The sequence below is a fragment of the Diplotaxodon limnothrissa genome, linkage group LG13 (assembly GCF_057381915.1).
Source record: "Diplotaxodon limnothrissa isolate DT_005_m linkage group LG13, D_limnothrissa_male_GT1.1, whole genome shotgun sequence".
NCBI classification, from domain to species: Eukaryota; Metazoa; Chordata; class Actinopteri; order Cichliformes; family Cichlidae; genus Diplotaxodon; species Diplotaxodon limnothrissa.
This window is the reverse complement of record NC_140608.1, coordinates 6,163,150-6,175,280: the sequence shown is the minus strand read 5'-3', so window position 1 is coordinate 6,175,280 and position 12,131 is coordinate 6,163,150. Positions and strand designations below refer to the sequence as shown.

The following is a 12,131-nucleotide window of genomic DNA, read 5'->3' as shown; positions in this document are numbered from 1 at the left end:
AAAATTGCAAAGCTTATGAAGCGTGATCATCGAACAATCAAGCGTTTCATTCAAAATAGTCAACAGGGTCGCAAGAAGCGTGTGGAAAAACCAAGGCGCAAAATAACTGCCCATGAACTGAGAAAAGTCAAGCGTGCAGCTGCCAAGATGCCACTTGCCACCAGTTTGGCCATATTTCAGAGCTGCAACATCACTGGAGTGCCCAAAAGCACAAGGTGTGCAATACTCAGAGACATGGCCAAGGTAAGAAAGGCTGAAAGACGACCACCACTGAACAAGACACACAAGCTGAAACGTCAAGACTGGGCCAAGAAATATCTCAAGACTGATTTTTCTAAGGTTTTATGGACTGATGAAATGAGAGTGAGTCTTGATGGGCCAGATGGATGGGCCCGTGGCTGGATTGGTAAAGGGCAGAGAGCTCCAGTCCGACTCAGACGCCAGCAAGGTGGAGGTGGAGTACTGGTTTGGGCTGGTATCATCAAAGATGAGCTTGTGGGGCCTTTTCGGGTTGAGGATGGAGTCAAGCTCAACTCCCAGTCCTACTGCCAGTTTCTGGAAGACACCTTCTTCAAGCAGTGGTACAGGAAGAAGTCTGCATCCTTCACGAAAAACATGATTTTCATGCAGGACAATGCTCCATCACACGCGTCCAAGTACTCCACAGCGTGGCTGGCAAGAAAGGGTATAAAAGAAGAAAAACTAATGACATGGCCACCTTGTTCACCTGATCTGAACCCCATTGAGAACCTGTGGTCCATCATCAAATGTGAGATTTACAAGGAGGGAAAACAGTACACCTCTCTGAACAGTGTCTGGGAGGCTGTGGTTGCTGCTGCACGCAATGTTGATGGTGAACAGATCAAAACACTGACAGAATCCATGGATGGCAGGCTTTTGAGTGTCCTTGCAAAGAAAGGTGGCTATATTGGTCGCTGATTTGTTTTTGTTTTGTTTTTGAATGTCAGAAATGTATATCTGTGAATGTGGAGATGTTATATTGGTTTCACTGGTAAAAATAAATAATTGAAATGGGTATAGATTTGTTTTTTGTTAAGTTGCCTAATAATTATGCACAGTAATAGTCACCTGCACACACAGATATCCCCCTAAAATAGCTAAAACTAAAAACAAACTAAAAACTACTTCCAAAAACATTCAGCTTTGATATTAATGAGTTTTTTGGGTTCATTGAGAACATGGTTGTTGTTCAATAATAAAATTATTCCTCAAAAATACAACTTGCCTAATAATTCTGCACTCCCTGTACAGTAGTTGAGATGAATTATGTATTTGAACTGATCGGATTCAGTTGACTGAAATCTGCAATTTACTGACATCTAGTGGTGAGATTTTACACACTGTACCTTTAATGTTAGTATTTTGGCAGTCACCATTGCCTTAGTGTTGGGACAGAAGTTATATTTAGACCAGAATATGGACTGCTAATGTTTTTGCTATTGCCGCTCCTAGACTCTGGAATAACCTCCCGGATGATGTCCATACCTCTGAATCTATTCAAGCATTTAAATCGCGCTTAAAAACCCACCTGTTTAATTTAGCCTTTGAAGCACATTAGTTTGACTGTCACCTGGCTTGCACTACACTATGTTATTGTCATTGTGTGGATGCCTTAATAGGCATCCACACTATTGAGATCCTGTTTCTCTTTCTTCTTTATTATTATTCCGGGTGTTTCCGTACACTTTTTGCCGTGGATCTACTTCCACAATTTTTGTGCTATTTTCACCGTTCAAACTCTAAACTGTTCTGCTCTTTCTGCTAATGCCGGCTATGACTTTTGGTGTTTATTACTATTATACTTTTTAAAATATTACACTTTTTTCCTTTAATTTGTCCCATTGAAATGAATGGGAAACTTCCACAATTCTGCTAAAACTTTGTCTTTGAAACTTAACTACTGCCTCATACTTTCACCTAGAAACTCCATTCAAACTTTAAAATGTTCTCAAATGATTTGGCTATTCCTGTATGATTCAGCTTTTTCAGATCTTCTACCGTTTTAATCTTATCCCTCTTTGAGTTTTCAGTTGCAAAATTGTGATTTTTCAGAAAATACATGCGTTGCTATGGTTGCTATGCAATTAACTCAGAGGGGACAGTGAAACTGTTTGAATTTTCTCTTCATGTCCAAACAACTTCTTGCTACTCGCTCAATTTCCACTCAAGCCCCACAAATTATACATCAAAACGTAGGTATTTTTGCTGGCTTTCAGAAAATGTCACTATCATTGTTGTGGGACTCATAGATATTTTGCAAATCTCCTCAGAGTAACACAAAGTCAGAAAACTCTCCATATAAACTCAATGGAGAGTTTGTTCAAAATCACCGCTGGATTTCTCTAATGAGAGGCATTTTCAAATTGTCATATCTCCTTAACGAAGCGAAGTTAAGACATGAGGCTTGTCCCCGTATATGTTCAGACACTCCTGACGCTCACAATTCAAGAATTTCTTTCTCACCTATTACCGTTCTGAAATGAGTTGGACTTGTTTGAGGGTAGGAAATTTGTCCCTCGCTCAGATTTCATCAGATTTCAATCTCTGGAAATGAACCACTTTTTTCTCTCGTCATATCTTTTTGATGGATTTCCACAGAGCCCTGAAAATTTCCATGACTGTTCACCAAAGCCTGCTGTTTCTTACAGTGAAAGAATGATTTTGATGCTCCATATAGATTTAGAGTTACCAAAGGTTGTTTGAGCGCAAGTCAAGGCAGTTTTTGCTTCGCCTCTACTCAGTTACAGTGTATTACAAGTCATATATCTTTAATAATGTATGTTTTATCTCTGAATTATGAAGACCTGAAGATTCCCCCATCTCTTCTGAATAAAACGATGCCTGAATGACCGTTCTAGCCTCTACGGTTAGGAAATTATGGCCATTTGTTCGAGGGGAATCCTGAATGTCAGAAATACACTGAAGAAAACTCACACCTCTCTCTGTGTCTGTGTGTGTAAGGGCTGACTACAGCAGGTGCAGCTAATTTAACTGACCTACATATACCAAGCCCAGACTCTCCACAGCTCCTGTTCCCTTTACTGTCTGTGTATGTGTGTCTGTGTATCAATATTTCTCCTATGTTTAGGTATTACTCCTCAATCATAGTATTTCTGCTAAAGCAAAGTACTTCTACTACATCTTAGTACTTCTGCTAAATCATAGTATTTCTGCCAATTCATAGTATTTTTGCAAAATCATGGTATTTGTGCAAAATCATGGTTTTGGGGCCAAACATTTCTGTTATTTTATAATATATGTGCTGAATATATTATATGTGCCAAATCATAGTATTTATCCCAAATTATAGTATTTATGCCAAATTACAGTATTTCTGCTAAACCAGAGTATTCCTGCCAAATCATAGTATTTGTACTGAAACATGGTACTTCTGCCCAATCATAGTATTTGTACTAAATCATAGTACTTGTGCCAAATCATAGTATTTATACCCAATCATAGTATTTCTGCTAAATCATAGCATTTGTGCCAAATCATGGTATTTGTGCAAAAACATAGTATGTCTGCAAAACCATAGTATATCTGTTATGTTATAGTATTACTACTAAGGCATAGTATTTCTGCCAAATCATAGTGTGTGTGCCAAATCGCAGTATTTATACCAAATCACAGTATTTGTGGTAAAACATAGTATTTCTGCCATATTGTGGTATTTGTGCAAGAACATTGAACTGTTATGTTATAGTATTACTACTAAGTCATAGTATTTCTGCATTGTTATAGTATTTGTACTAAAACGTAGTATCTCTGCCAAGTCATAGAATTACTGCAATTTCATAGTTTTTTTAGGAAATCTGTTATGTTATAGTATTACTACTAAGTCATAGTATTTCTGCCAAATCATAGTATTTGTGCCAAAGCATCGTATTTGTATGGAGTCATAGTATTTCTTCTAAATCATAGTATTTCAATCAAATCTCAGTAGTTGTTGTTAAAACGCAGTATTATTGCCAAATCATAGTATTTGTACCCAATCATAGTATTTCTGCTAAATCATAGCATTTGTGCCAAATCATGGTATTTGTGCAAAAACATAGTATGTCTGCAAAACCATAGTATATCTCTTATGTTATAGTATTACTACTAAGGCATAGTATTTCTGCCAAATCATAGTATTTGTACTAAATCATAGTACTTGTGCCAAATCATAGTATTTGTTGAACATCATAGTATTGGAACCAAAACATAGTATTTGTCCCAAAGCATCGTATTTGTATTGAGTAATAGTATTTCTTCTAAATCATAGTATTTCAATCAAATCTCAGTAGTTGTGTTAAAATGCAGTATTATTGCCAAATCATAGTATTTGTACCCAATCATAGTATTTTTGCCAAATCGTGGTATTTGTGCCCAATTAATAATTCTGTTATGTTATAGTATTACTACTAAGTCGTAGAATATCTGTTATGTTATAGTGTATCTGCGGAATATAGTATGTGTGCCAAATCGTAGTATTTACACCAAATCACAGTATTTTTGCTAAAACATAGTATTTCTGCCATATTGTGGTATTTGTGCAAGAACATTGAACTGTTATGTTATAGTATTACTACTAAGTCATAGTATTTCTGCGTTGTTATAGTATTTGTGCTAAAACGTAGTATCTCTGCCAAGTCATAGAATTAATGCAATTTCATAGTTTTTTTTAGGAAATCTGTTATGTTATAGTATTACTACTAAGTCATAGTATTTCTGCCAAATCATAGTATTTGTATTAAATCATAGTACTTGTGCCAAATCATAGTATTTGTTGCACATCATAGTATTGGAACCAAAACATAGTATTTGTCCCAAAGTATCGTATTTGTATGGAGTAATAGTATTTCTTCTAAATCATAGTATTTCAATTAAATCTCAGTAGTTGTGTTAAAATGCAGTATTATTGCCAAATCATAGTATTTGTACCCAATCATAGTATTTTTGCCAAATCGTGGTATTTGTGCCCAAATAATAATTCTGTTATGTTATAGTATTACTACTAAGTTGTAGAATATCTGTTATGTTATAGTGTATCTGCGGAATATAGTATGTGTGCCAAATCATAGTATTTATACCAAATCACAGTATTTGTGCTAAAACATAGTATTTCTGCCATATTGTGGTATTTGTGCAAGAACATTGAACTGTTATGTTATAGTATTACTACTAAGTCATAGTATTTCTGCGTTGTTATAGTATTTGTGCTAAAACGTAGTATCTCTGCCAAGTCATAGAATTACTGCAATTTAATAGTTTTTTTTAGGAAATCTGTTATGTTATAGTATTACTACTCAGTCATAGTATTTCTGCCAAATCATAGTATTTGTGTGAATTTGTATACTGTAATATCACTGTATTATGTAGTGGCTAAGTAGGGGCTGTTTACTAAGTGCATCAGTGTAAATAGGTCATCTCTTGTGTTGGAGTGCCCTCTTGTGGCGCCTTTTGGGTAGTGCCTTAGTAAACGGGAACCCTGTAAAAAGTGGCATCAGACTGATTTGTAGTGGAGGAATTTGTTACCAGTTTTCTTAATCTTTAATCTGTATGCATGTTGTAATGCATACCCTGTTCTTAATCATAGAAACCACACCATATCACCTCTCCACATCCTCCTACTGTATGCCATACCTCCCTGTACCATCCATCTGACCGCAATAAACTCCACCTGTGGTAATCTAATCCCTGGATGTCAGCCTCTCCTTCTGACCGAGGATAGTTATAGTATTTGAGCCAAATCATAGTATTTGTGCTAAAACATAGTATTTCTTCCAAATCATAGTATTTGTGCCAAAGTATAGTATTTCTTCCAAATCATAGTATAACTGCACAATAAAGGTTCTTGAGCCACATCAGTGTTTGTGCCAAATCTTAGTATTTCTTCTTAATCCTAGTAATTCTGCTCAATGATAGAATTTCTGCTATGCTTTAGTACTTTTTTCCTAGATTGTAGTACTTCTGCTAAGTCAAAGTATTTCATGTAAATCATAGTATTTCTACCAAGTCCCAATGTTTCTGCTAAATCATAAATAATGTTTTAGTACAAATTGTATGATTTGGTGGAACTTTCTGTGTTCCAGCACAAATGCTATGATTTGGCAGGAAAAAAATATTATTTAGCATAAATACTAAGTTTTAGCAGAAATGCTATGTTTAAACTTTAAAAAATTCTGCTATTTCTGCTGATGTGTGTTATGACTTTTGACCATTGAAATGAATGGAACACATTATCAATGTGGTCACTGATTTTGCATGATGGGCTGAGCTGTGTTTTACCTCAGTGAGATAAGCATCCGTTCTCAGACTGGGAGGCCTGGGTTCAAATCCAGCTTATGGCAACATTTCTTTCACTTAACAGTTAAACTTTTTTTAAACTCTTTTCAACACAAATTTCATTTTTTTCACCCCTTTTCAGCAAAATTTTCAGTTTTTTTAACCCCTTTTCAGCACAAATCCAAACTTTTTCAGCTCTTTTTCAGCAAAAACCTCTTTTCAGCAGAATTCTGCTCAGTCACCTCTTTTCAGCAGAAATTCTGCTGATTGAACTCTTTTCAGCAGAATTTTCACCCCCTTTTTTTTGCCCAAATTCTGCTAGCACAATTGTCAATCTCTCCACCTTTTCTTTGTGAGAAAGTGTTTGGCTCAGTGAGCTGAATAGCTGCCCTTTGACCAGGAGGGCCAGGTTCGAATCCTGCTCAGGGCATCTTTTTTTGTTTTTTTTTGTTTCAACTTTTTCAGCTTTTTTCAGCAGATATCTTCAGCCATTAAGGCATCCACACTGCATTTTCGCAGGAAATGCAAATTTTTCTAGTTATAATTGTAATTGTACTATTTGTCCCTTGTTTCTGCCTACATTGCGGTTATATTGTGAAGCAATTTGATGTACATTGGGCTTTTAAAATGTGCTATAGAAATAAATTTGATTTGATGATTTGATTTGATTCCATTAAGGATTGTTTAGTGAGCTGCATCCCAAAGACATAGATACAAGCTGATTAGTACTAAGTATCAGACTAATACTACTAACACTGCACTCACAAATTGAAGCACAAACTAGCAATTATTTTGTTCACATTTTTTGATAATTGCATTAAAGTTTTCTTTATTTGTCTAGCTAATGCTGCTACTTCCTATGATTTAAGGAGCACTGACTTCTAGCTGTGCTCCAGTGCCAGGTAACATGGTCCCTTGTGAGCACTAACGTGACCTTTTCATATCACTGCTATCAGGCACAAACACAACCAATCACATGTGATTGGAGGTTCAGCAATTAAGTTAATCTCCTTGCTTCATCTTCTTTGTCCGGTCAGTCTAAGATGTAAACTGATTGCATTATGGTTTAAATGGAACATGTACGGTGTAATATATCTCATCCACCAGTGGAAAACGCCATTCCTATGGCAGACATCAGCGCAGACAGATAGTTGTGTGAGAATGAGAGTGTGAAGCTGAATATCCCAGCTAGTGTGTCTTTGCTTCTCTGGGAATGCTCCATTGACTGGCTCAACGATTAATTTAATTCCCACATTGAGGACCTGTGGGCATTCATCTCTCTAGCTACAATAAACACACTACAGCAACCAAAGCTATGTGTTTGTGTGGCTCGCAGAGGTTGATGGTCTGTGATATAACATTTCTCTTTGTAGACAGAGAGTTTAGCTGACTGTGCTAGTGATCTGCTGTGCAAGTGTTCAAGGGTAATTAATTTGGGCTCTTCTGGCTGGTTTCTCGGAATCAGGATGCATTTATTATTATTTTACAAATAACTATGGCAGTTCTCTGTAAATGAGTCAGTACCTTGAGACTACAATAGAAACATAATGTCCCATTTACTGCTTGTTGGTTGTAAAGTTGATTAAAATCTTTAACATACTGATATAAATATTTGAATATTTTTTCTTCACTGACTAGTAGAGCGTTGTAATATGATTTCAAGCAAAAATCAATACAGTTCTATATTTCATTTTTGTATCGTGAATTATTTTCTTCAATATCTCTAAAACTTTTACAGAGTTACACACTATAAGAAGTTGGAAACATGTACAGTATGCCTACTAGCCACATGATTACATATGTATCTCTAGACATCTATAGTCAAGTTTTTATAGGAATCTATGCAGGTTAAGCGGCATAGATATAAATGAGTGCACCCCTGTTGTTTCATTAGGAATTAAGGGGCTAAACAGCAGCAGTGGTGCTAATCAGTTGCACTTAATTAACTGATTATCAGCAGATGTGACCCCCAGCGCCGGTCGTTGCTGGAGGTTTGCTTATAAAGGCAAACATTTAGGCAGGTTGTTGGTCTGAACCATTCGGGTGTGTGTCAACACCATCTTCCCAGGGACGTCCCAGTAAATTCACCCTAAGCTCAGACCGTGCAATGATCAGAGAAATTGCAGAAACCCAAGAGCTCAGAGTCCACAAGCCTCAATTAGCATGTTAAATGTTAAAGTTTATAAAAATACATTTAGAAAAAGAATGAACAAGTATGGCTTGTTTGGAGGGGTCCCCAGGACCTCTTCTCTCTAGCATCCAAAGTGGATACTAAACGTTTTGCTAAAATCCACAGCACAGTTGTTATGCATTTGCTTTTTTGTTTAGTTTTGTTCTATTTTTTGAGGAGAAAAAAGAAACTTGAACCACCTTCAGCAGGTTTTTGAAAAACAAACAAACAAACAAACAAAGGCTTAAGAAGACAGCAAATGAACGTGATGTAGGAACTTTTGAGCCGATATAGAAAACTACGTGTATGTTGACTACAACTATTGTATTTTACATATGTGTCATATTTAATTTCATTTCACTGGTCTGAAATGGTCTTAAAGGTCTTTTCTATTATCATTTTTTAAGCTTGTGCAATATTTGGCCTAAATAGTTTTCTTCTATAGATCCATCATAATCACCAGAACCACACACATTTCTAAGTCATCTTGGCTTTCACTGCACGTTAAATGCAGAGGTGACATCGTATTTAATATGATGCTGTGAAAATGTGTTGAATTAAACAAAAATGCTTTGTGGCATATAAAGACACAAAATACAAGATACGTTTACCATGACCTCTGAGCTGGTACTATGTAATTTCCTCTACTTCCTGGGGGTCACTTCCGCGTTCTATGTAGTCCTGCTCCAGTGCTTCCGGTGCGGTTAAACCATGGCGACGTTCTACACTCGATACCTACAAGAGCTCCCAAAATTGAACATCACCGATGTTCATCGGATTTGCAGAGTGACGACTACCCCCGCCAGCAAATTAGATAAAGGATTTAAGTTATATGCTGCATCATATATACACAACTACGAAGGTAAGAAAACGTAAATTAACCGACAAAGAAACGCTAGCTAACGTCAAATGCAAACACTACGTTACTCCGCTGTCCTTCATTTGATGTCAGTTCTCTACATTACATGTTTTCTTAAACGGTGTTTTATGTCGTCCTAAACTATAGTTGAGGTTTTCTTAACTAATGTCACTTTTGTAGTTAGACACTGTTATAATGGCGTTAGGTAGTTGGCTAACTATGGAGGTAGTTAACTACCTAATGCTACTCTTGCTAAGTGTAAAATATATATGTTTAAGACATGCTGAAATGAGTAATACAGAAATAATGCTAATGGTACTTGTATCTTTATTCAGTGTCCAATAAAGACAGGTTGTCAGGGGAGGTCGGTGTGAGAGCCCTGTGCTACAGGTCGATGAGGAAGAGTGAGGCACCACACAGACTAAGTGTAGGCAGGAAGCTGTGTAAAGTTGTTAATCCCCGTTCTGTGGGGTTCAGTTCATTTAAGCATTAGTTAAGTTCATTCCTAAAGGCCCATCAACTTGAATGTTTTCCTTGTCTCCCTGCTTTATCACTCCTAATTTGACTAGTCAGATAGTTAAATCAACGTGTGTTTGGGTGATCAGAAACATTTGACAACAAGTTAATACTGCAAATATACACAATCTAAGTTATTACAGTTATCAAGCATGGTTAAGTTGTTTTAATAGGGAGAGAAGGAAACACTAAGCATTCAGGAGGGTACGTAACCATAACACTGAACTATGTTCCTGTTCAGCTCTTCCATGAAGATGTTACATTTTTAATTTTCGTTCTTTCTTCTTAGATTAAGCTTCTGGATTCATCGCCGGTGATACTGACACATAGCCAGTGCTCCTGTGTGGCAGGCGCTGTTATGTGCAATCACACAGTGGCACTGCTCTTCCAAACAGCACACTACTCACAACTCAGAGTGCCGGTTGTCCCCCCTGTGCATAGCTGCACGGAATCTGAACAGCAATGGCACAAGCCACGGACAGTGGTAATTTAAATGAGGTTAAAGTTTTTGAATTAGTCCATGTTTACATATGAACAGCAACACCATCCATAGTAAATGTGTCTTCTGTTAGGGTGTGAGGCCAGGACTCATCAACTCCATGATCTTCACTAAGCCAGTACCAAATAGGATGGCCCAGACTGGAGTACAGTAATTACATTTGTAAAATTTGGTTTCATGTGTTACAAATGTATGTTGCTATTTTTTTCATACATACATGTGTCAGAATAGGTATTAATTTACATACAACATTACACTTTCTGAAGACGGCTAACTCAGTCATGTACATATACATCCCAGTCTCTAACTTATGCACCACTGTTTTACACCTTTTAGTTTTTAGTTTAGTTGTTGTTCAGTATAATAACCTTCTCCCTTACATTATTGTCATTGATGTTTTCTTTAGGAGTGGCTTCTACAGAGGCATGGTGGGTCCGTTACCAGATCCCTGCTTGTTCAGAATAACGGAGGCATATGCAAAATTTAATATTGAGGACAGGCCACTTGTGACCACAATGAACATGAGACCTGACAAGCCCCTTGTGGAAAGTGCCTTTGGGCTGGTGCAGGAGGGCAGTGTTCTGTCATATCAGCAGCCGGTTTTGACAACCCGGTACATCACACTACACCGCGATGCACCACCAACACCGCACTTGCCTCTGGAGGGGTATGACATCTTGCCATCAGATTGTGTGTTTGTGTGCTCAGAAGAAGAGCTTCTGCATCTGAAAAGCTTGTCTGTAACTCTGGAAATGGCTCACAAAATAGAGGAAGCTACACGTGAGCAAAGCTCTTCGTCTGAGTGGCATCAGCTCCGCAGGCCCAGAGTGACTGCCTCTAGGTTTCGGGAGGTGTGTCACGTCAGAGGCCAGAGCTCGGCCGAGTCACTAGCAGAGCGTATATTGAAGGGAACAAGGCAGACAGCAGACATGAGGAGAGGAACTGAGATGGAGCCTGCAATAGCAGCAGAGTATAGTAGGCTAATGAATGTTAACTACTCACCCTGTGGTCTGGTCATTCACCCCATTGCCCCCTGGCTTGCTGCATCTCCTGATGGTGTTGTTTTTGACCCCAATGAATACCCCCAGTTTGGCTTCGTCGAATTCAAATGTCCCAATGTACAAAACTTTATTGACTGCAAATATGTGCAGATGGAATGTGGTACCCCTAAACTAAAAAAGAGCCACGCATATTACTGGCAAGTGCAAGGACAACTGCTCATCAGTGGGATGCAGTGGTGTGACTTTGTTGTGTGGGCACAAGAGGACTACCTAGTGCAAAGAATATACATGGATACAGATGTGCACAATGCAATCAGAGAAAAGGCAGACTATTTCTTTTTTTACATATATATGCCAAGATACCTGTGTTTGGAAAAATGAACAGTGAAAACAGCAAAAAGAAAAACAGATCCTTCAGGCTGGCTGGAACAAAATAACTGATGTTTTATTTTCAATATATTTCATGAATTCTTTTGTTGTTACATGTTACTTTTATGTGACATCAATAAACTGTTATTTAAGCAATGGCATCAATTTAATTTTTAAAAACACACATTAAAACGTTGAATTTGTGCAGAACTTATTTACATGGTAAGTATTTAAAACTCCATGCCTAGCATACTGATATACATTTAGACAATAACTGAACTGTAGAAAATGACAAATGGTATTTTTGATGTTACAAAAGTTCAATGTCACTTATGGTTTTAAAACGATTTAGTGATTTACTTTATAATTTTGATAAATAGTTTTGTTGAATCTGAATAGTAATAATAGTAGTATAATTAAACAGTA

The 12,131-nt window shown here is 37.2% G+C and overlaps 2 protein-coding genes across 4 annotated transcripts in view; both read left to right on the top strand.

The window, feature by feature from the left end:
* LOC146619747 (inactive phospholipase D5) overlaps window positions 1-12,131 on the top strand; it is an 83,202-nt gene that overhangs the window by 44,302 nt on the left and 26,769 nt on the right. The gene's annotated exons all lie outside the window — the stretch shown is intronic.
* LOC146619749 (uncharacterized) lies at window positions 10,727-11,717 on the top strand. Its single transcript, XM_085369812.1, has one exon. The coding sequence runs from the start codon at window positions 10,761-10,763 to the stop codon at window positions 11,715-11,717; it is 957 nt and encodes a 318-aa protein (XP_085225938.1). The 5' UTR covers window positions 10,727-10,760.